We start from the raw sequence: 25275 nt of genomic DNA, 5'->3' as shown, positions 1-25275 counted from the left end.
CACGACATAAAGTAAACTGTATAACATGAATGAAAGACAATAAAAAATGTACACAACTATTCTTGAAATTTTGTTCGGAAAGGAGGAATTCCTAGTCAAAAAACTTAGGTGATTTTAAGCAATTTTAAGCAATTTTAAGCAATTTTAAGCAATTTTAAGCAATTTTAAGCAATTTTAAGCAATTTTAAGCAATTTTAAGCAATTTTAAGCAATTTTAAGCAATTTTAAGCAATTTTAAGCAATTTTAAGCAATTAAGATTATGCAACACGAAGTTAACTACAAAATTAGAAACATTCGCGAATATCAAACAAAGCAAAATGAACGAAAGGACAAAGTCCAAATCCCAGCCTCTCACGTCACGCTTGACCATGACCAAAATCACGATCACGATCGTCACGAACGTTTCACGAACAAGTCGTGGTCATCACCTGATATCTTGCATCAGCCGTGACCACGTATTGACAGTACGGTCCATAGTTCGTTTAATTTGAAAGCGAAAGCGAAATATTGTCCTAGTAGCACTAGTAATACTATTAAAATAGCACTTAGTGGGACCAGAACAAAAATCCTTAATGATGAATCGTTTTCATCCGGTCCGAATCTAACAAAAAGATCAAAACTGAAAATAGCCTCAACATTGTTGCTTGAGTCATGCATTTCTTTTGTTTATTCCCTGTTCAGTTGCTTTCGTCTTTCTTTCTTTTCTTTGTTGATTCGTAAGCATTTCGCATCTCCCCTGACGTTTTTAGGGTCGAAAGGTTCTTACTACCTGAAGCGTGCTCAAAGTGGTTACCATAACGCCGATTACATCATGACGCATACGTAGTTGGCCCTGGTTGATTGTTCGCCATTAAATTGGCGTTTATCGTCAGTCTTTTCCAATGGCAAACTCCTTAAATAGCAATTTTTAGCTCTTTAGCGCGATATTATGTTTTTGATTGAGGAGTCAAGAACCCCCTCCCCTCCCCCCGAAGTATGGTATCAATTTCGATTCTCACATCTGTTGTTGTTATTGCATCATCTATTTGTTTACTAACGCGTGTATAGGCGAGCTTTATTCAAGAATATTATAATACAGCTTAATGTATGAATAATGCATAAAAGATAAGAACACGAGAGTCTATTGTCTTTTTTCCGTTTTGCCCCTAGTTGAAATATTCCATGACCAAGTTAGTCACTGTCATACTTATTTATAAAATTTCAAATCTCGAATTGAGGAAGAGAATTATTGAAGAGGAAGATGGCTAAAGGAGTTAGAAAGGTCATCTTACACGAAATGAAAATAGATTATAAAATACGTAGTTAAGGTACTTCCCCTTCCCCTCCCTCCAGAAGTCGTCGCATTACAAAAATCATACGTGCAGAAACGTCCAATCAGATTTGATCACCTCTAAGTAGTGTGACACGCGCCTTTAAAATGATGCCACAGCGCTCGAATGCCCACCTGACAATCTCCACGAAAACCAAAATTCTAACCCCAGAGACCATATTTTTTCAACAGAGTAGAAATAAAAGGAATTAAGAGAAGCAGATTTGAGAAATTTGATGCTAAAACGAAGACGGATTTGACTGACAATGGAAGGTCAGGGTTATTTTAAGACGGAAGTCACGTGGCGTTGTATGACGCAAGAGGGCCTAAAGGACATGCGCAGTAGTGATTTGTAGTTTGATTGCTGGAAGGGGAGCATCACAAGGCTGTAGTCGTTAGTCCATCAAGCTCGTTGAAAACCTCAATATCTCCGCTCTAAAACCAATCCATACATCATGAATGGTATAAGTACAGCATCAACGACTCCTCTATCAAGGGCTATTCCTTCCAGACGGATCCCAGTTCACGATCCTTCGCAAATGCCCATGGATTACAGCACGACTCCCGGAGGAACCATATATTCCACAACTCCTGGAGGTAGGCTTCTTTTTGTCTTTTCTTTAGCGCTTTGCAAACGCATTAACGCCTTCTTCGCTAAATACAGCTGAATTTAAGATTCTTTGAATGAAAGAGCAAACATATTTCTTCCCTCAAGGCATTATTTAACCTTCATTTTGCATCCAAAAGAAGCGAAAATTAAAGGCTTCGAAATTGGGAGCACAAAAACATCCGTTTTGGGCGAATTTCGCTTTTCATACTCTCCTTTTAAAAACTTAGACTCTTTATTTTCGTAAACGTAAACCTTTTGAGCTTGTAAAATTATATTAGGGGGCTTAAAGCGAAAGAAAAAGCGAGTAAAAATCCTTTGGAAAAAGTGCGTCATAACATTTTAAATGCGCAGTTCCCGGGATTCCCCTACGCATGGACTCTCTCCAAAATAAATTCAAATTTCCAATTATTTTATCCTACAGCTTAATAACCCAACCAAAAACCAAAACTAAATGCTTTTGGAATATTTTAAGCACGCTGTGTTGGGGTATATTGGATGCAGCTTCAAGATCTTCTTCTGTACACAATTGTACAATATATATACGTCATTGTTTTGTTGGAGGCCTTAATAATTTCCGTTGTTTCACCCATTTAGATCCTAAAATTTCACCTCTTCCAAATCTAGAAACGTAAATTAGGAATATTCTAATCAAACTGGTAGGAATTTGTTCGTTAGTTTGAAGTTTTGCGGTGGAAAATTGCTAATTTGCGAGATTAGTTGGACAATGTTTTGGTTCGGATGTAAACAAGAAAAGCACGTGTTTGGGGGCGAGGGGTTCAGTATTGTATAACTTGATCCCCACTTGAATCCTTCAGCCAATCAGATCCTACCCTATCCTATTACACTATCTTTGCAGCTTATATTTTCATAAATTTGCACTAATTAACTACATATTTCTATTGTTTACAAATAATGGATAGTATTTGAAGATTAAAATCTTTGTTTGGTGTCATATTTAGGGATGTTATATGATGCACAAATTATTAGTTATGAACAGAATAAATAAACTTGAAAATAGAATAAATCTAAGTTCTTATTCTCTCTACCATAGAGATTTTTACTTATGAATAGAAATTTTAAATATAGAGCTAAAATATTTGCTTAAAAAACTTTATATATATATATTATACTGATAAATATTTCATTTTACTCTTGTAATTTTAGCATGTTATTTTTAATCTATATTTGTAGATTATATGCCAAATCAAGATCAGATGTTTACTAATATACTTTAATTATATTGATCTTGAAACAACCTCTGGGCTGATCTAAGTCAGGGGATGGCTAACTCACAGATCAAACCCTGAAACAACCTCTGGGCTGATCTAAGTCAGGGCACAGCTAACTCACAGATTAAACCCTGAAACAACCTCTGGGCTGATCCAAGTCAGAGCATGGCTAACTCACAGATTGAACCCTGAAACAACCTCTGGGCTGATCCAAGTCAGAGCATGGCTAACTCACAGATTAAACCCTGAAACAACCTCTGGGCTGATCTAAATCAGGGCACGGCTAACTCACAGATCAAACCCTGAAACAACCTCTGGGCTGATCTAAGTCAGGGCATGACTAACTCACAGATTAAACTCTGAAACAACCTCTGGGCTGATCTAAGTCAGGGCATGACTAACTCACAGATTAAACCCTGAAACAACCTCTGGGCTGATCTAAGTCAGGGCATGACTAACTCACAGATTAAACCCTGAAACAACCTCTGGGCTGATCTAAGTCAGGGCATGGATAACTCACAGATCAAACCCTGAAACAACCTCTGGGCTGATCTAAGTCAGGGCATGACTAACTCACAGATTAAACCCTGAAACAACCTCTGGGCTGATCTAAGTCAGAGCATGGCTACAGTAACTCACATATAAAATTTGAATTTAGCATTTTAAGTTTTGCATAGGGAGGAAAACTGGAGAACCTGGAAAAAACCCTCAAATCAAGAAAGAAAACTAATGAACTCTACTCATGTTTTATCCTTAGTCCAGAAATCAAACCAAAGATCCCAGAAGAAAGAGTTGTTTAAAAGCCATCTTTCAGTTCTTGTTTAAGCATTCATTGAATTTTTCCTGTTTATTTGAAAACAGATGAAAGTCATGAATACAGGTTCTTTTGAATGTAATTTCATTGTATTTCCAATAGCAAGGTTTTTTTAGGATGCTTCTTGAAAGAAGTAACTGTATAATCGTAATCAAAATCTAGAAGAATCTAGAAGCTGTATATATAAGAGTTTAACATTTAAATCTAATGTTCACAATTGAAAACTATAGATTTTGAATAGTCAAATTTAAAAAAAAATCTTCATAAAACAAATAGAAAATGATTATTGATGTGAAAGATTGATTTTCATTTGATATCATTGTTAAATCTTCTAGAATCTTGGAGATAATTGCAAGAATATTTCTGTTAGAATATCAAGGATTATGTTTGTTCTTTCCATTATTAAGCAAGACTACATGAAGCTGTATCCTAAATGAGTCGTATATGATTCCCCAAGTAAATACAATTTGTATTTAAATACAAAATTTTTCTATTTTCTTGTAATTGGATCATAAAGATGTGGCGTTCATCCGAAATATGCTCTAGAAGTATTAACAAGAATATGTGAGCTTTAATTTTTAAATTACCACATGAAAGTGTCAGTATTAAGAGAATGATTATCATGATAGCGTTATACATACAATATTCCAACTGTCTAATATATCATATTACCAGGAATGAGTCACCTCTAAGCCTTTAGTGCATAGATTATCTACTCAAACTGCTAGTGTGGCCTTGTAGAAGCTGTAGAGACAAATTTCTTACACAAGTCTATCTGAATTTTTTTTACAATTTTTTTTTCTTTTTGTCTTGTACAAAAATCTTTGTTATATATATATATATTTTTTTACAAAGATCTCTCTAATATTTAAAAAACAAATTCCTTATACCTACAAATCTTTCTTCTAGGGACCTAAACTTGGCATTAGACAACTAGCCAAATATTGGGGAGTTGGGGGGGCTAGTGAAATTTAATAGCCATATTGACTACTAAGAATTTCAACAGTTAATTCTTTTGTGAAAATATATATTTGTCCTTCTTTCGTAAATTCATATCTGCGAAACCATACATCTAGTGAAAATAATCAGTTAGCTAGCTATATGTCTATAAAGGAAAAAAATAAATTCAAGCCCTTTTGGTGGTAACTTTTTTTGTTACTATATATATTTGTCCTTTTCTGTAAACTATATTCTTGAAACTGTATGGCTAAGTGGAGCCTATCATTTCACTAGCCATGAGTCTACGAAGGAAAAAAATGAAATTCAAGCTCGACTTTATCTTTATTATTTTTTGCGAACACTGTTTTACAAGTTTGCTATAATTGCTGAGCTCAAAAAGATATTTTTCAGCTCCATCACTACGACCCTCATTAATAATATTTTTGCCAACATTGTTTCATGAATTTGCTATAAATACAGGTTTCAACATATGTCTTGTTTGTAATTTATTTTTGCTGAGCTCAAAAAAATATTTTTCAGCTCCATCACTACAACCCTCATTGATAATTCTGTCTTCTTACATTCTAGAATATTCTATAATTTTCTTATTTACTATAAATATACCGATGTTTATTTTAAGTTTGTTTTTCAGTATCATAACGCTGAATTATTTGTACAATAGTACAATAGTAGTTAGGAATATGATTACTTGATGTAAACATTCAAAAAAGTTAATGACATTTTTTTGTGATTTTTAGTTAATTATTAACGATTTTAATTAGGTTTTTTTTATAAATAAGTTGCTGATAATTTTGATTTTTGTTATTGTAATATACCATTGAACATGGTTCTCTAATTATTCAGAATTCCTGAGTTTTTGAACTGCAGAAAATATGTTTATCATGTTAAGTTCACCCAGGAACTGTCATGATCATGAAAGACTGAAATGCAGTTTGCTTTTGTCTCAGAAGCAGAAACAATTTTCTCAGTTCACAAAATATGCAATTCTCTACTTTCACATCCCCATAATCCTTTGCGTCTTTGGGGGGTAACCAGAGGGTAAAAACCCACTTATTGTGCTGATGGCTGATCAGACAATGTTGAAAATACCTTGTTTGGTATCCAAAAATGAAATGAAGAAGTAAAAAACAGAAAAAGATAGAAGCTTGAAGACGTTTAAGGTAAATTTTAAACATTTTTTCGTAAGTCAATACATTTTCTGTAAGACCAAAACTCTTGATGATCTGTACATGCAAAAATAGCTTGGAATAAACTGATAATCAGTATTGTACAGATAAAAGCAGGTATAGTATCAATTCAATTAAGAAATCTTTCAAATTGGGACAGTTTTTTGATTTATTACCCCCCAAAAACGCAAGGTATTATGGGGATGTGAAAGTAGAGAATAAAAAAAATTATTGAAAAAATATGATACATTGCATCATCACATCGTCAAAGTAGTGTTAATCCACGAGGCATAGTGTGGATACAATAAGAGGACAGACACATAAAAAACTGATGTCTTGTATTTGTTTTTTTACAATAACAAAAATGATTTAAAAAATTCTCATTTTTAGCGATCAAAACAACCAATGGAAAGAGCATGCACTCTGTGACGGCAGCTTTATCTGTTTTGTCCTCTTATTGATAATAAAAAATAACCAATCAGCGCTCAAGAAATTTGTAAGTCAATGTAAAAATGAGCTTCGAGGTGGGTAGTAAGTGAGTATTAAATGGTTTATTGTTTCTTAGGTACAAGGATTATCTATGATCGTAAATTCCTGATGGAATTGAGAAATTCACCATTGTCAAATACTCCACCAGCCAACCTCCCGTTTATCCCTGGAGTGACAAGTGAAGATAATGCTAAACCTGAAGAAAACGTAAAACCGGCATCACTACCGGAGCGAAAGCCTGATTCAGGTTGGTGAAAGTTGACTGCTACTGTTGTTGCTGCTGTACTGTTGCTGCCACATTGTTGCTGCCGCATTGTTGCTGGCACATTGTTGCTGCCGCATTGCTGCTGCTTCTGTTGTTGCTGCTTTTGTTGTTGCTGCTGCTTCTGTTGTTGCTGGTTCTTCTGTTTTTGCTGCTTCTGTTGTTGCTGCTGCTGTTGTTGCTGCTTCTGTTGTTACTCTTGTTGTTGCCAATGCTGTTGTTGTTGTTGTTGCTGCTATTGTTGTTGTTATTGGTGTTGTTCTTTCACCTGAACATTGCTCTTGATATTAATCTTATTCCCTGTTTGAGTCTACCTGGTTTTTACTGTCATTGTTGCATTGATACAAATTTTTCTTCATTCTATTTTGGATCACCAGGAGACGAACCTCAGTTTCAAATGGAAATATAACGACAGAGACCAAAGACCACCCTAATGCCGCAACAAGAGTTTACAAGTATTCGTACAGGTCAACTTATGTTAGGCATAAGTTAGTAAGTTCTTATCCCTCTGTCGTCAGGGTGTATATATGTAACAAGCGTGAATTAAAACCCTATATGGCCTTAGCGCATGAAGAAATGATTCACATGTCCAAAGTCTTATGTTCCAAGCATGTGTGGGCGTCACATCCAAATGATTCCATCCAACACCTAGAAGATCTTTTTCATTCAAGTTTTATATTGCCATGCACAGATTGAAATAAAAGATGGCTAGATTAACACAAGAGAGAGTCTTGGCACGACTAGTCTCTAGTTTTTGATCTTTATTTAAAGCATCTTAACGATGCATTGGTGTCCAATATCTTTTGCATGTATGGCATTTGTTTTTATCATGATAATATTGAACTCTATTATCACACCTAATATTATTCCAGATGAAGTGAAAAACAAGGAAAAAAATAATCAAAAATATATGTAAAAGAACTTGAATTTGACCTATCAGTTTGCAAAGTTGATGAAAATGGATTGCAATTTTTCCCCAAAAATATTTTCAACTCATATTGCATTAATATTGGATACCTTTAAACGTTAAAATTTTCTTTCAACTTTATTCTTTTCTTTCTTGCGAACATGTAAGATAATACAGTGTTTTCCAGTAATCAGTTTTTCATATTTTGTTTCTTCAAATGCCTTGGCCATGAAAGTGTACTTTTGGTCTTTTTGCTGATGTAGCATTGCGAAACGAGTAGTTAGGCAAACCTAATCTCCATCTATTTTTGCTGTAATTAGGCTTAAAACGATTCAAAATGATAAAAAAAATAATAATGAATTATTCCAAGTATGGTGTAAATAACAATCAAAAAACGTATTTTGAAAACCCTGCGAGAAAGAGTGTTAATGATGTTTTAAATTTTGAATTCAAATTTCACTTAAAAGAATGGACCTTTATCAGACGGCGGCCATGTTTATTCTCATGAGAATACAAACATTTTTGTTTCGCCCGCATAAATAAATTCTCAAGCGCTTGAATTTGAGGCTACGCGTGTTGGAATCTGTTGTTCAATCCAACATGGCTGCCGCGTGAATAAGGCCCATATTCAATACAAATTGGGTTTGTACTTATTTTGAAAATTATTATTATTTTCTTGTGTGAATATTTGTCCTTTTATTAATTTAATTATTGCTCTTATCATGCATGAACCAGACAGCTAAATTGACTTCTATATTTTTGCATTTTTGACAAAGCTGGTAACTTTTGACTGCAGCAAGCTGAAAATACAGAAATCTTGATTCATTTTGTTCAAGAACTTATAAAAACAGTTTTGTTTGAAGGAGAATGGTTTTTTCATCCTTAGATTTTGTGTATAAAGCATTCTGTCTCGAGTTCCTTTCACTCCAGTGCTTCTCAGACAGGCTTCCAGCTTGAAGCTGCATGGGTGCTGAGGCAAAAGGAACTCTGGTTCTTATAGTAATAATCGAATAGTATAGGTAGGTAGATTATAGAAAGAGAGACTAGTTGAATGATAGTATGAAACATCAGTATTCCAAAGCTATAATTTGTGAAAATATCCCTTTGCTCGTGTTAGTGGATAATTCTGTTTAGAAACCTTAGGTTTGATTAATAGTATTTTGGTGTAATAAACTAACTCGGCTCGGGCTTAATGTTTTCCGATTTCAATCCCAGGTATTCCCTAGAGTATCATTTCTTTGTTTAATGGTTGCACTCGGTTCGCATGAGAAGGCACATGAATATGAATATAACTCAAACGAAGAATCTTATTCTCAAGGGAATGACACATGGTCCGAAATAGGAAAATTATGCCCGTGCCTAGGAGGTCTATTAGGTGTGTGTTAGATAATTCTATATGGTTTTCTAACTACTCTTTTAGCAATGAATGCTACATTAGCAGGAAGAGAAATGATTTCCATTCCTCCCCCCCCCCCCCCCTTCCTTGCCGTAACAAAGCAAGGCAACTTAAAATAGTAAATCTTATTGGTTCAGTGAGGCCACTTGCCACGGTTCTGTGTATATACATGGAAATAGTGCTGTGTTATGCCAATAAACAGAACTGTTTCACCAAAAGCATGCGAGTAATCTGATTACTAGAGTGATTTTACTTGTGACGCATAAATACAGTCAATGTCATTAACATTGTCGACCGAAAAAAGACATTTACACATTTAGACTAAAAGAAATATCACGTGTTTCCTCGAACGTTCTGGCATAAAACAAACGCTGAAATACAATTCTCCATCTTAAATCCCCACTAAATGGTCGGGCCATCCTGGATTTTCGATTCACGAGTTGAATTTTACATTTAAAGTTCAGGGTCACTTTAGTCTAAATGTCTAAATGTGTAAATGTCTTTTTTCGGTGGACAACGTTAATGACATTGACTATATATGTTATTTACCGGCCAGGAGGTTAGGATAGGGAAAAACTGTGCCCGAGGTCTTGAATATACGGACCGAGGCTGTTAGCCCGAGGTCCGTTTTCAAGACCTCTGGCACAGTTTTCCCCCAATCCGGACCGACTTTAGGACGGTAAGTAACTTATTTATTTTTTCCCGTATTTCTTTTACTTGTTTTTGTAATCGTTTTGTTTTGTTGTTTTGGCGGCAAAGGATACCGGACGGCGAGCGCGGGCAGATACTAGAGAGTTTTAGATTTATACGTTCACGGCAAACGTGAAACGTCAGTTGACCAGTAAAAATTTCTTTTAAATTACTGAAAAAGAATCGCAAAAAAGTCCAAGCAGTAGAAAAACAAAAGAGTATTTGCTCTTGGTGAGAAGGTTTGTAAAAGGTAAAGTAAAATACAGAAAAACGATGAAAACGTGGTCACGTTTGCCGTTTGCGGGGAGGAAAAAAAGTCAATCTAAAACTCTCTAATATTAAACCTAGACGCCCTTCGTGGCGTGAACTCGGGCTACCATAGTGTATTTGACGAAGTATAAGCACTTGCAGCCCCAGCCAAGTTTTTGGTGTGTGGTTTTCATGATGGGAAACAGCAACTTCTCAAAGGAATACCATTGGTATTATTGGCATTTAAATTCGTAATATTACTGTTGTTTCTTTACTGATTATCATCTGCAGCTTTGCCAATCACTTCATTCTGTTCAGTGTGGGTTTGTGCATTAAAAGGATTTTCAGTAGCATTGCTTTGTATGCATGTCTCAGTAATACACACTCCTCTGAGTTCAAATAAACCTGTTTAATAAATAAACCAAGGAGCTTCGAAGTGAAAGAAATAAAATAAATGCATTTATAAAATAGCTGCTCTAAATCTCGCGTTCTGATTGGTTGGGAGCGCGTGCTTTATGAGAGCACACAGCACGCGCGCGCACTTTATAACTGCTCACAGCACGCGCGCGCGTTTTCTATTTCTTCGGTAAAAAATATACACGTGCGAATTAAAAGCTCTAGGTGAATGATATAGAGTAAGATGGCATTCACGCCATTCTCCGAGAACGCGTGTCCAGCTACCAACTTGATCCTCCTTCAGCTGGTCAAAAAGGTCACTTTTATTACTGTCTCGTTCGGTTTTCGTGGTGAAAATATGATAGCTTTCAGTGTTTTTTTTCCGATAACTGATATCCAAAGATAAGCTTAGGCTCCATTTGTTACTAAGATCTGCGCAGTTATTGTCGCAGTAAGTCTAACAGCAGGCATGGATCTAAACACTGTTGGATGGCCATGGTACTTTGTATTATTTATACTCTGCTTTTGCCAGCCATTCATATCTAACAGCTCAAGCATCGAAGGTAAGTGGTTCTGTGTACGCTTGTCTTTCTTGAAGTCAAAACAACCGTTTTCAAAACATAATCTTTTGCTACCCGGATTAGATATACTATAATCGGTACCAGTTTTTTAGCTGTATTTTGCAGAATTACCTGAAGCATTAATAAAAAACTAATTATCCCAGTTTAAGAATTTGTTTTTCTACCTTTTAGCGTATAAGTATTGCGTGGTTTTCTAGCAGATATATCAGATATCTAAAAGGTTTATTTTGACGCATTTAATGAACCATGAATAGACTAGACACCCGAAGTAATTAAAACTAATCGAAAACTGCCACACTCGTCGACAGTTCTCGACAGTTTTTTTAAATCACAAATTTATTTTTCCGAGTCTTTGAAAACGGTCTGGGGATGTAAGAAGGCTTCTGTTTGTTGTCTGAATGTCATACAGCTAGTATGTTACAAACAGATTTTTTCTCTTTAAGCTGAACAACAGCAAAGTGAAAAAGCCAGTCTATCTGGTCCCCGGTGGGGGGAGGGGGGTACTCTTGCCCGTTTAGGGTAGGGATGTGCCGCTGAGCCCACTGAACCCTGACCCTGTTCTAGAGTAAAATCGCTGAAACTCATACCCTGTTCCAGAGCAAGATCGCTGAAAACTCATACCCTATTCCGGTATTGCGAAAATGGATACCCTGTTCCAGAGAGGAGAGAGCGTGATTTCATATACCCTGTTCCAGAGCGAGCGCGATTTTATATATCCTGTTCCAGAGTAGAATCGCTGAAAACCATACCCTGTTTGGCTTCACGTACCCGTATAGCAAATATAGGGAGTACCCCCCCCCCCCCCCCCCCCCGGGATCTGGTCCCACGAGTGGAAAGCTGTCGAACCTTTGACCTTCGTAATGTTGTTTGATGAAGTATCTACGTTAATTGTGCATTTAATTAGTGTTTTTATAAGATATTCAATACTCAATGCTCTTTTTAATCCGGAAGCCAAAGTAAAGTGCCTTTCCGTTGCGCCCCCGATGGCCTCTACAATCATCGAGCGAGACACACGTTACCGTTATCTTTAGAGATTTAGATAGGTCTTTTAAAAATGATCTTTGAAATTGTGGCAAGAGGAATGGCTGAAGGCTTAAAGTCATTTTTAAAAAAATCGCTAATGATTGTTTTATTTCTCTTATTGTTCATTCGAATCATGCAAATGTTTGTCGAACCACGCTATAGAATATAACGTTGACCCTCATGATTGTCCAAGCGCGTTATAGATTGTCAATGATTATGCTAATAGCACTAATGAATTTTCACTTTTGGGTAAATGATTGTCCATAAATGCAATTGTTTGTCATTTGGTGTTATTGAAGTTGAATTTCGCGCACAAGAAAATACATTCCGTGTATATGAATGTACGAACGCGCTATTGATTGTCTATTGATGCCTATGAATGTACACGCATATTCAATTATCGTTATTGAAAGTTGATCCGCGCTAATGATGTTACTTGTGGTGTTGATGAAAGTACATTAGACGTTATTGATACAACTATTGGCACAAATGAATGTACATTTTCTATTAATGAACAGCAAAAGGTGTACATCAAATTTGGCCTCGCGATAGAGTGCACGCACTAAAACTGTGAACATTAAATAGTACTAATTAGTACTATTTCATACAGAATCCTTTGTTTTCTATTGTTTAATTATCACTATTTAGTGCTAAAAATTAGCATTTGTTTCGCGGATTTAGTGTGAGCACTCTATCAACTGAAAAAGTAGTTCTTTCGCTTCGTGCAACTTTATCACTACAAAGTTTTTAAAACCAAGATGCAACAAGCTTAAAATAATTTGTAAACTTAATATATGCAACAGACTTGAAGCCTTTCTCAAAATGAGTAAAAAAAACTTCCTCAAAAACGACATCCTGCAGCAATGCATATTGCCAGTGTTGCACGCTTATCATGATGCAAATGCCTTATCAGTTGTCAAGGATTTATAACAGCCAATCAGTGCACAAGCACAAATCTCTAGCACAAAGCATGATGGGAAACCGAGTGCTTGCGGTTTTTCAGCTCCTCTAAAAATTCCTCTGACAATTTTTCCTTCTACATTTTCTATGAAACAGTATTTCAACAGACAAAAATGAAAGAGTAATTTGTTTCTGATGATTCTATTGATTTCCTTGTCCTAATTTGTGTAGTACTCGCTTTCCAAACATGCATTGTGCTAGAGATTGGTGCTCGTGCACATTGCCTATTCTAATATTTTGACTCCACAGTAAAATTATTGCTGTACAATGCATGCGCTTTTAGCCATCCTAAGGTTGAGGGAAACTGAGAACTGGATCGAGATAATGAGAATTGCGAGCAATCTTTCTGAGTGATCAAAAAACCTGTAGTTTAAGAAATACAGAAAACATTAACTATCCAACTGATCTGAAGTAGCGAGGTAGAAATGACGGGTCATTAAATAAGGGGTTATCAAGCTTGCAAAAAATGACCAGCGAAATCTATAAAAATTCAAGAGGAAAATGACGGCTCAAGTTTCGTCAATTCTAAAATTTTCTGGATTCTGATTACTATCAGTATTGATGGGTTGCAAGCATTCCCAAGAGAGTTAAAAGACAAAAACATGGCGGCCATTATGGTGCCGTTAACAATGGATGCTAATAAGAAATCTTTTGTTAAATGGTACCAACATGGCCGCGATGACGTAACGTGCAAACGAAGAATATCGTAAAAAAATTTCGGATTTTTTACAAATAGTTCAGAATTTTTCAAAATATTTCTAATCAGTATGAGCGATCCTCATCAAAACCTTTGTGATCAAAATCGGAAAATTTTAAGTTCGTAAATAAACATAATTGCCTAAATAAATATCGCTTATATTGATGTCGAGAAGATTCATAAATGAGCTTTACGTACAAGATTTTAAAAGATAATAACATAATTAACCATGCTATCTGTCGAGAAGTTCTTATTATGATATATAGCTATTATCAGAATGTAATTACCGTTTAAGCCTGATCCCTCATTGTATTGCAAACATATGGTCTTATGACCTTGGCAAACACGATCTTTTAAAAAGTCCCCTTTACTGTACGAACAGTACACGACCAATTTTACCACAGGCCAAAGTTGTTTTCGATACCCCAGATAAAGCACCTAGAACGCGTGACAATTGACTGCAATAGAGGCTTTGCACCATCACGTGATAGCAGCCATGACAGGAGGCAGGAACAATTGAATCTGGTCTAATCTGATTTACATTAAAAATAATTCAGTTTCCCAGGGGGAAAAGACTCTATTGTTATGCCTCCTGTCGTGGCTGCCATCACGTGACGACGCAAAGCCTCTATTGCAAACCGAAGACTTGGTAATCAATATGCGTCATTCCACAACTATTCAGGCAAAGAGCTATGTCTTGTTGTAGGCTTCCATTCCATTCAAGATTTAGAAGGGTCCCAACAATGGTGGACTTCAGAATTAATTATTTTCAATGTTCTTATCATTGATACATGTTATTTTCTTGTTTGATAAAACCTTTGAATTTTGCTTTCAGGAGCGAAGCAAAGGGAGGGCTCTTCTGCAAAGTTACATAATTTTCTAGGTTCCAAACTCTGTCCCTGTATGTTGTGTTTAAATTCTTACTGAAAGTAGCAGTTGAAAAGCTATGGTAAACTCCCTTTCGATGTCTTGTATAAGGGAGACCAACCTGCGGTGAAGGTGAAGACCTCGCGACCGACTTATTTCGGTTATCATATAAACGGGAAGAATGGAAAAGGTGGAGTCTTTAATGAACAAGGAGGTCCATACTCTAAGTTATCATCTAGACTAGCATGAGTTAACAATGCAGGGATAACATGCGCTATTTAGAGTGAAGGCTTTTAACCCATGAAATAAAATATACTAGTCAACGTGTAATAGTCAAAAAGACACAAAAGAAAACGATGGAATTAAGGTCTATTAAAGTGTATTAGTCTAATATCTATTTCACGGGTTTAATGACTTCACTCTATCATTGGTGAGAGGTGCTTAACATGTCCGTTGCTGATTCCGTTAACAGATTTGCAAGCAATACCTTCCTCAGAAGAAACAGCGAAGAAACTCGAGCGCCATTTTCTTGGTCATGATGAAGAGCTTCCCTTAAAACGCAGCAAAAGACAGCTCTTCAACTACTTTGATGTGGTGTACATCATTGACTCGTCCAGTTCTATCAGCGAGTTGGAATTCAAGCGTGGGATTCGCGCTGTTCAAGAGATGATAAGGAAATCCAAGGCTTCTTCAAAACACGCGCTTATCACCGTAGCTACACAGGCCAGGCTTGTACTCGAATTCACGTCACAAGGAATCGCAGTGAACAAACTGCGCATGCTCAGACGAACTGGCGGGAAAACGAATACCCAAGAGGCATTGCAAGTTTGCCATGATATATTTGAAAAACCAGGCCGTCATGGTGGAAGGGAGCTGAGTTTTAAGAGAGTTCTTGTGATAACAGATGGGCAGTCGAATATCAGACGTAATATGACAATACCTATTGCGCGCAGACTCAAAGCTCAAGGAATCGAAGTATTTGTTATCGCTGTCGGGGAATACCTTGATGGAATCGATGAATTATCAAAAATGGCCAGTTCACCTAATGCGCACATGTACCGAGTGGAAGATATGAGTGGACTGGTACTAGTAGTAAAACTCATCCCCAAATCTCTAGATCAGTGGCGCAATAATATATTCGGAGGGAGACCTGGTGATGGTGGTGGAACAGGTTTGGATGGCTTGGGGATTTTACAGGAAACTTAAACTGTTTTACTACAGAACTATTTTATTGCACGCTATTTGATTACATTATAGCTAATGCACTATCTGATAGAAAAGCATAGTAAATCTTGTAAAAGTTGTAAAAGTATTTGATCTATAATTGAAGCATACCAATATTTTATAGTTAGGCAATTCTCAGATTGCACGTAACGTCATCGCGGCTGTGTGAGTGCCACTGACCAAAAGCTTTCTCATTAGCATTCACTGCTGTTAACTGAAACAAGATGGCCGCCTGCTTTTGTCTTTTGACACTCATGGAAATTGGGAATGCTTGCAACCTAGCAATTCTAGGGAGGGTGCAAGAAGATTCCTTCCCCCCCCCCCCCCCCCCCCCCTCGTTTTTCCTTACTATATAAGGAAAAGTGTCTAACAATTGCTCCATATACAAGGCAGAAGGTGATGTAGAAATTTATTTGCCTTTTCTCTTCCATTGGAAGTGGCTCTACTTAGTCAGGTAAGATGTTATTCTCTATTAAGTCACTGACTCCCCCCACCCCACCCCCCTCCACTTTCTTGTTCCCCACAGGGGAGGGTACAAGGAGTGGCTGTACAAAGGCAAAAGTTTAACATTCCAAAAACTCTCTTCATTTCCAGGAGAGAGCCAAGGAACAGATATGATTTAATTAGCTTAAATTATAAAACTACAATAAAAAAATAATACTTTATCATACAACCAAAAATAACACGATGATATTCAAAAGCATTATTTCTCAAAACTAGCAATTTATATCTATTTGTATCAAAATTGAGCAATATAAGTATAGTAAAATAAATGTTACAATTTATAGTTTAGAAAGGGTCTATTTAAGATGTTTGTATTTTTGGAATAAACTGTATACAATCCTAAGAGTGGACTTGAGATCTCTTTTCAGAATATCTGAAAGTGAATGTGTTGAAGAATGAGTCAATTGAAGTAGGTAGACAGAAAGACAGAGAGAGAGAGACAGACAGACAGACACAGAGAAAAAGACAGATAGACAAATGGATTAAAAGAAAGATGGACTGACCGACAGACAGACACATAGATTACAGACATATATTCAGATACAAATGTACACAGATAGTCAGACAGGTAGGCAGACAGACAGACACAGAAAGACACATAGACGACAGACATACATTCAAATACAGAGGTACACAGATAGTCAGACAGGTAGGCAGACAGACAGGCAGAACAGACAGACAGAACAGATAGACAGAACAGACAGACAGACAGAACAGACAGACAGACAGACAACAGACAGGCAAGACAGACAGACACAGACAGACAGACAGACAGACACATAGACGACACACATACATTCAAATACAGACATACACAGATAGTCAGACAGACAGGCAGATGACAGACAAAAAGAAAGAGCAAGTTATCAGTTAGTAAAGAAACAGGATGACACACACAAAAAGAAATGTTAGACAGACAGACAATAGACAGACAGACAGACAGAACAGACAGACAGACAGAACAGACAGACAGACAGAACAATACCAGTGATTAGGAGCATGAAACAAAACCCATAATAACAAAGAAACAATAAAAACAAAGAATCTGGAAAAAGAGAAAACTCCAAAAATAGTTTTTGTCATACCATCGGTTTTAGCATAAAATTTCAGCCCACTGTCGCGCATTAGATCCAAAGCTAGATCAACATTTTGTCTCTAAAAACAAACAAGCATCCAATTAATGAGCACATGAATGAGAGTAATATATAAACAGTCTTATCACAAGGCAGTTTTATCCTTACTTTTTGGTCCTCGTTTATAGGAGTAACATGAAACTGATAGAGAGGAACGAAAAACCCTTCCAGTAAACCAAGAAGAAAGATGAAAAATACTCCATCATGAAACTGAAAATAAAGAAATTTAAGGTAACAAAGGTCAAGCAGGGATATAGCTGTGACCAGTCAATAGGAATGGATTAAGAGGTGTTTGGCTGGACAAGTACTAATTTTTTAAAGTCCAAGAAAATCTTACTTGTGTGTCTAGATCTGTGACTTCAAGGTTCAGCTTGTTCAGGTGTCTGTTGGCAAAGCTTTGTAGTGACTAGGAACAAAGGACAAGAAGGTTAACAAATGTCATCATCAGCATTTCCACTGAGATCGTCATCAATACCAGATCATCATTAACATCACCATGATCATAATTTTGCTCGCCATCACCAGATGCATCATGATCAGCATGACTATCATCACTATCATCAACACCATCATCATCAACAATGATCACCATCACCATCATCACATTCATTATCTCTATCATGATTATGATCATCATTATTATTATCATCATCATCACTCGATCAGCATGATTATCATCACCATCATTATCATCATCATCATCATGATCACCATCATTATCTCTATCATGATTATGATCAGCATTATTATCATCCTCACCATCATGATCAGCATCATCCTCAGTCCTCATCCTCATCATCCTATTGATACTGTCATCATCATGGCCAAATCATCATCATCAACACCTTTATCATCATTGTCATCATTTATCAATTTATCGTATGACCCGTACGGCCCTGCTCGCGCGCTCTAATAAAACCATTGGAAAAAGTCACGTGATGGGGGCCGGACGGGTTGACGTAAGAGGGCCGGAAAAACCCGTCCGGCCCTGCTCGAATCCGCGCGCTTTCTTTTTCTTAATTATTTTTATTTTCGTGAGGGTCATATGATAAAATGCTTATTGACTGAGTTAGGTCGGGCCGTACGGGAAAATATTTGGCTCTCGGTCATTTGTACGGACCTCGCTGCGCTCGGTCCGTACGACATGACCTCGAGCCAAATATTTTCCTGTACGGCCCTCCCACTCAGTCAATAAGTACATAATCATTACTGTAAATTGATCATAACCACTCAGATTTCAGGGAATTAATCAAAATGAATATTACTTAATCGTTGTCTCACCTTTTTGACCACACCCAGCTTATCAGGTGCATTATCAAACAAGGCATCAAATGCATCCCTTTCTGTAAAAAAACACAACATGTAAAAGCTATTGTCAAAAAAAGTTTATGAAATGTTATTAATAGTTTTCCATATCATATTCCTCACCAAGGACTTGCTCCTTTGCGATATAGGTACGAAAAAATATCAAGGTCTTAATGAAGAAATAGAAAACGCGTGCTGTGTGCAGACATAAAGCACGTGGGGGTTGGCATAAGTGCTTTATAACTCCACACAGCACAGCAAGTTTTTTTATTTTTATAAAATACAAATTACAATAACTGTTATTTTAGATAGGAATGACGCTACTAAAAGTGCGCTCTCATGTATGCTCTCATATAGCACGTGCTCCTAACCAATCAGAATGCGAGATTCATAACAGTTATTTTATAACATGTGATAATCTCTATATACTAACCAGGTTTTCCATCCATCATACTAAAAGAAGAAAAAAAAGAAGAAAAAAGGATAGTAAGATTGCAGCCAGCAGTCAATTAGGTGTCAAACTGAGTATAGGTCAATATCATCTCACTGTAAGATATACGGGAAGCACGGGTGGCATGTGCTGCTAATGCGCCGCCTCTCACCAATGCGACGTGGGTTTGAGCTCTGCCGGTCTCAGTGTCAACTGCGAGCTAAGTCCCTCTATTTCCCTTGGTCACTGTCTGTCTGTCTGTCTATGTTGATTGGCCGAGGAAGATTGGTTACGAGTCAAAAGTCCCTCGACCAATCGACACGGAAGATAGACGGACAGTGACCAAGGGAAATAGATGGACTTAGCTCACAGTCTAGTCTCAGTGTTGTATGTGAGTAGAGTTGTTTGTTGGTTCTTCTCCTTCTCTGCTTCGAGGGTTTTTCTCCGGGTTCTCCGGTTTTCCTCCCTCCACAAAAATCAACTTCTAAACTCTAATTTGATGTACCGGCTGCCTTATCAATTGGGTCGCAAGGCCTGTTAGGCATTAAGCTGTCCACCCAGGAGTGGTAAATGCATTAGATATGATCAAACTTACTCATCGTCAGGTCCTGTGATTGTTTCCACCACTCTTTGAGGTATTAACATTCCATTCTTTTTCTAAAGGTCAAATGTCATGAACAAAGGTCAAGGTCAAGAGAAATTAATATATGTTTTTTGCGTTTCTTTGCATGCGCATTGGTCGGCACTAACCTGGACAATAACTGTATTAATTTGAACATTTGGGGTTAACTTTTGTTTGCAGTTGTAATGTCGAGCAAGAGCTACTAGAAGATTTAGAATTGAAACTGTGTCCTTGGAATGAATTCCTATGAGAAAGAAAATAAAACTTGTCCTTACTAAATGTCTTTTCTCCCCCCCCCCCCCCAAAAAAAAACAAGAGAAAAAAATCAGAGTGGGATCTCAAGCCCTCGCCCTATTACTGAGAAAGAATCTCTGAATGGACTTCATACTTTCTGTGGTCCATTTGGCTCGGTGTCTTGGGACTCTCAGAACTTTATTGATTTCATCCAACAGGACCGACAACTTGGCTTGCTATAAAAACAAAAAAAGGTCAAACCAACATCAACAATTGTATAGTCACACTTACTAAAAAGACATATTAGTACAAAATCATTGTTGTACAATGTTACTCCGATGAAGGACTAGCGTCTGAAACTTCAGTTTCATCTTTTCACGGTGTATAATTTACCTTTTTACCATTACTGTTTCAATAGAATTTTGAATTGAGAACTCTTTGATCCTAAAGTGGCTTTACTACTGTATTCACTATTTTTGGTATTACTGTTTATATTTTCAGTATTCTTTTTAGTATCACACACTAATTAGATTCTATGGACAACTTGATGAGATATTGTCCTGCATGATTATTGGCTGGTTCTAATTGATGGACTGCCAAAAACGAGATCACCTGGTAAAGTAACAGCCGTTCAGTCACCAGGAAACTGGCCCAAATAAGTTTTATTTTGGCCATACCTCATTTCTGGCTCAATGTTCCTGGTCAAAATGACTGGCAAGGCAATGAATTGACCAGACAAGTTCCAATTCTGGCCACATATTGTCCGATGAATGGCCATAATTATGTAAGCCCCGACTTAGTACTTATTACTAATTTTACTGAATTTAGTTTAGTTGTTTGATGACTTGCAAAAAGTGGTCATACAAAACAAACGGTAACTCAACAAGTCATACCTGGGCTTCTACAGTTTGTGTAACTTCCTTAAACTCCTGCAAAACAATGTCTGCTAGTTTTTCTGGAAAAGAATAACGCAAAAGAAAGTGAATTACATGCACAGACACTGTTTTAGACAGTGATAAACCATTGAACTACAGTAACTATCAATTATTTTTAAGAACAAAGTTATGAATTGGTCTACAAATGAACCAACATATCGCATTGTTGTTGAAATATTACAAAGAATAAATTTTGCTTCATAACACCATATAGCCTGGCTATTACAACTAGAATTTTCTCTGAAAGATTAACAAAGGTTGTGCTAGGAGTTTTAAATCTGTGTCCTGGGATCCAAGTGACTGCTAAATTTGGTGTTCCAAGCATCACGTTTTTGGTATCAATCAATCAATATTTAGGAAGCCATTATTGACACAAAGTGAAGTGAATAAGTTGCGTCATGCACCAAAATGATAAAAAATAAAAAAAATTCTGAGTTAACATGATCTTAGCATTTTTTTTTCAAAAATTTTATCGCAAACTTGACGATGACGACAATATTTTACTCTTACTCAATGAATTGCTTTATCACTCTTCAGAATAACACTAATAATAATTGCTAAAATTTATATACCGCTTGTACTATACAATAATATCCCGGGGGGGTGGGGGGGGTACTCTTGCACGTTTAGGGTAGGGATGTGCCACTGAGCCCTCTGAACCCTGATCCCGTTACAGAATAAAAATCGCTGAAATTCATACCCTGTTCGAGAGCAAGATCGCTGAAAACCTTGTTCCAGAGAGGAGAGAGCGTGATTTCATATACCCTGTTCCAGAGCGAGCTCGATTTTAGATACCCTGTTCCAGGAGTAGAATCACTGAAAACCATACCCTGTTTGGCGGCACGTACCCGTATAGGGAATATAGGGGAGTACCCCTCCGGGAATAATATTCAATAGTGCTTAATAATAATATTATATACAGTCAATAGAAATAGAAAAAATTGTTTTTAAGGAATTGTTCAAGATTGAAATATAGGTTAAAGTGAATAAATAAAACGAAGAGAACACTTATAATAATTAATTACAGTTATATGCTAAATTGAATGATGCCTTATGCTTACCCATAAGGTGGGACAGAATTAGACCATCGTACAAATCTTCTTCAATGTCTCGTACAACGATTCTCTTCTCAGCAAGCACTTCATTGAGCCATTCTAGCAATACCTAACAACACACAATATTTAGGGGGGTCAAAGGAGATCGAAAAGTAGGGGTGTCGAATCAAGGCATACTCCCGGGAGGATACTCCCATATATGGACTACACGGGGATGATCCGCTGAACAGGGTATGGTTTCTTGAGCTTCTTGTCATAAACAGGGTATGCAATTTCACTCAAGTTCCAAGTTCTTCCTGAGTTTCTTGTCATATTCAGGTTTTCTACTTTCGTATTGACCAAAACTGGTTATCATGGTCGTAAAAAAACGATACGCGAGATGACATGATAATTGAAACAGGAACTCAGTGCAATTAATTATATCTTTTGTCAAAAACAGGGTCTACAAATTTGATTTTTTTTGTCATAAACAGGGTACCCCTTTCAGAATCCCAGCGGAACACCCCTACCCAAATTCTGGTGGAGTACCCCTCCAGGGGCATACTTGGCCCAATCATAGTACGTACCTAAAAACATTTTTCTCCCTTCTAGTAAAAAGTACTAGAGGTGTATACTAGAAGTGTAGACCCAAAATAGACCCTTCATTGATTATTCATTCAGATTGACAATTTTTATATATGTTTTTCTTGTCTGCATTGTTTATTTTATTTAACGGGGTTCTTATATAGCGCATTTTACATGGTCTCAATGCGCTTCACAGTCATAACCAGTGGAGGACTTTACAGGCTGGGTATTTAGGTGCTAGTAGCAGCCGTGTAAGTGTATCTAATTACATCACTCTTGGACGTCACCAAATGTGAAGTTAAATTTACTGTATACCCAAAAAGTGGGTGTGCTGACCATCGAACCCCACCTTAATGAAATTTATTTGGGGTACTAGCACACCCCAAGCTCTGCCAATGAGTATAGAGGTGTGAAAATACTTTTCAAGGTAATATGACAGGTGATACTAATTTGATGTTGACCCATAAAGAGTAAAGCAAAGGAAGTTGCTAATGTTACATAGATCTTACTGTTTTGAGTGCCCTGACTTTTGTATCCTCCATTGAGCCTGGTTCTATCATGTACCTCTCTTCTCCTTCCTCTGCAAAGACCAAAATATATCCCACATTACTGGTATATCTTTCAGTGGCACATTAAGCAAACTTTGGGAAGCACAGATCAACATAGTGGTGAAAGCACCTGTATACTTACTGTACCCATATGATAGGTGTCGGGGGGGTTATGTGGATGGGTGTGGTAAGTCCTGTAATGCATGACTGTATACTTACCCATGTCATAGGTGTCAGGGGGGGTTACGTGGATGGGTGTGGTAAGCCCTGTACTATGTGACTGTATACTTACCCATGTCATAGGTGTCAGGGGGGGTTACGTGGATGGGTGTGGTAAGCACTGTACTACGTGACTGTATACTTACCCATATCATAGGTGTCAGGGGGGGTTATATGGATGGGTGTGGTAAGTCCTGTACTACGTGACTGTATACTTACCCATATCATAGTTGCAGGGGGGGTTATGTGGATGGGTGTGGTAAGTCCTGTACTACGTGACTGTATACTTACCCATATCATAGTTGCAGGGGGGGTTATATGGATGGGTGTGGTAAGTCCTGTACTACGTGACTGTATACTTACCCATATCATAGGTGTCAGGGGGGATCATGTGGATGGGTGTCGTAGGTGATTCAATGGCAAATTTCCCTTCATTCTCTAACTGGTTCACTACAAAGCCAACAATAATTTACAGTTACTCATGACATCAAAACAGCACTGAACATGTACATATCTGTACAGCTTTCAGCTTTACCATAATGTTTTGCCCATTTCAAACCATGTGTCATTCTCTTGAGAATAAGATTCTTTGTTTGAGTTGTATCCATATTCACGTGTCTTCTCATGAACAACCATTAAACAAAGAAATGATACTCTAGGGAATGACACATGGTCTTGAGAATAAGATTCTTTGTTTGAGTTGTATCCATATTTATGTGTCTTCTAATCTTCTCATGTGCAACCATTAAACAAAGAAATGATACTCTAGGGAATGACACGTGGTCTTGAGAATAAGATTCTTTGTTTGAGTTGTATCCATATTCATATGTCTTCTCATGAACAACCATTAAACAAAGAAATGGTACTCTAGAGAATGACAGATAGGATGACTAAAATGAGAAAACATTATGGCCAATGACAGCTGAGAAAATTAGATTTACAATGATAAAAAAATCCATATTATTAGGCTAAATTATTGCCGACAAAATAATATATGTTGTGAAGTGTATCGAAAATATCTAATAATAATAATAATAATAATAATAATGATAATAATAATTTTATTTATATAGTGCTAATTCACTAATTGTTCTAAGCCCTTATTTTAAAAGTATAGAAGATCATTTTATTGATTATTTTATTGGTATTAAAGTACTTTTTTTTAAAATATTATTTGTTGACAAAGTTTATCTGAGCTGCAATTTAAATCTGAAATGATATGAAGTTAAGTAAAATAAAAAATAGTAATAAACCAGTTATGAATAAGCAATATGGATAATATGACCAAAAGAAGATAAAAACTACAGCAATATTGTAAAGATCTGTCTAGGGTGTGATACCAAGTAATGTGACTTGGTGGAATGGAATTTCCTGAAGATTTTGAATTCCACGTATTTTCCCAACTCCAGACAACGCTACTGACGCCAAGATGAAAAGAAATAACTAAAGTATTATCATTTAAAGCTAAATCATTAATATTTAGACAACATTGAACAGCAAAACCCACAATCACACTAACAGCTGTTTCAAAACTCAAAACCAAAACAAATAGAACCTAATCTGAATGATCATTTGTCAAGTGAGAAAAATAAATATTTATACCTTCAGTTTCGTCTTTTTTCCTTCTAGATAGAGTTCCCATCCATCCGAAAACCCCAGCTTCTTTTTTCGAGTTATCTCGTTTAAGAGTTCCGCCAGGAGAAGACGGAGTTGTAGGTTGGTTTGCGGGAGGATTTCTTGGACTTGACGCCATCTTGGAACTCGAAGGTCAACAGGTTAGTACTTCATGTAAGACACTATTTATATTTTACATACCTGTTTCCATATACACTTTTTTCGACATCCATACCATTACTACAGTTCCCATTTTTACCATTAGTCAAGATAGACTGTGAT

General features: G+C 36.8%; 3 protein-coding genes across 4 annotated transcripts; 2 read left to right on the top strand and 1 right to left on the bottom strand.

Moving 5' to 3' along the window:
* The first annotated feature begins 1652 nt into the window (after positions 1 to 1652).
* LOC116289002 (eukaryotic translation initiation factor 4E-binding protein 1) lies at positions 1653 to 9361 on the top strand. The gene is made up of 3 exons (XM_031695874.2): positions 1653 to 1907; positions 6655 to 6825; positions 7218 to 9361. The coding sequence occupies exons 1-3, from the start codon at positions 1766 to 1768 to the stop codon at positions 7247 to 7249; spliced, it is 345 nt and encodes a 114-aa protein (XP_031551734.1). The 5' UTR covers positions 1653 to 1765; the 3' UTR covers positions 7250 to 9361.
* Positions 9362 to 10823: 1462 nt separating this feature from the next.
* Positions 10824 to 16152, top strand: LOC116288997 (von Willebrand factor A domain-containing protein 1). Its single transcript, XM_031695868.2, has 2 exons — positions 10824 to 11041; positions 15079 to 16152. The coding sequence occupies exons 1-2, from the start codon at positions 10948 to 10950 to the stop codon at positions 15810 to 15812; spliced, it is 828 nt and encodes a 275-aa protein (XP_031551728.1). The 5' UTR covers positions 10824 to 10947; the 3' UTR covers positions 15813 to 16152.
* A 70-nt stretch (positions 16153 to 16222) lies between these two features.
* LOC116288996 (beta-parvin) lies at positions 16223 to 25146 on the bottom strand. 2 transcript variants are annotated; one of them, XM_089031307.1, is made up of 14 exons: positions 24982 to 25146; positions 23743 to 23829; positions 23122 to 23192; positions 22055 to 22157; positions 20952 to 21013; positions 20213 to 20294; positions 19953 to 20068; positions 19798 to 19859; positions 19206 to 19225; positions 18749 to 18810; positions 17805 to 17873; positions 17576 to 17677; positions 17420 to 17489; positions 16223 to 16707 (listed from the first exon to the last, which is right to left on the bottom strand). In XM_089031307.1, exons 1-14 carry the CDS (start codon positions 25130 to 25132, stop codon positions 16631 to 16633), a joined length of 1134 nt encoding a protein of 377 aa, XP_088887433.1. In that variant the 5' UTR covers positions 25133 to 25146; the 3' UTR covers positions 16223 to 16630. The 2 variants fall into 2 exon arrangements, with proteins under 2 accessions (XP_088887433.1, XP_088887434.1); XM_089031308.1 differs by lacking the exons at positions 23743 to 23829; positions 24982 to 25146 and adding an exon at positions 23526 to 23563.
* Positions 25147 to 25275: the final 129 nt, after the last annotated feature.

The sequence above is a fragment of the Actinia tenebrosa genome, unplaced genomic scaffold (assembly GCF_029948245.1).
Source record: "Actinia tenebrosa isolate PJP-AT-01 unplaced genomic scaffold, QUT_ActTen_1.0 PGA_scaffold16__25_contigs__length_10494907, whole genome shotgun sequence".
In the NCBI taxonomy this organism is placed as follows: Eukaryota; Metazoa; Cnidaria; class Anthozoa; order Actiniaria; family Actiniidae; genus Actinia; species Actinia tenebrosa.
Note: the sequence above shows the minus strand (reverse complement) of the source record. Positions and strands in the feature narration are given on the sequence as shown.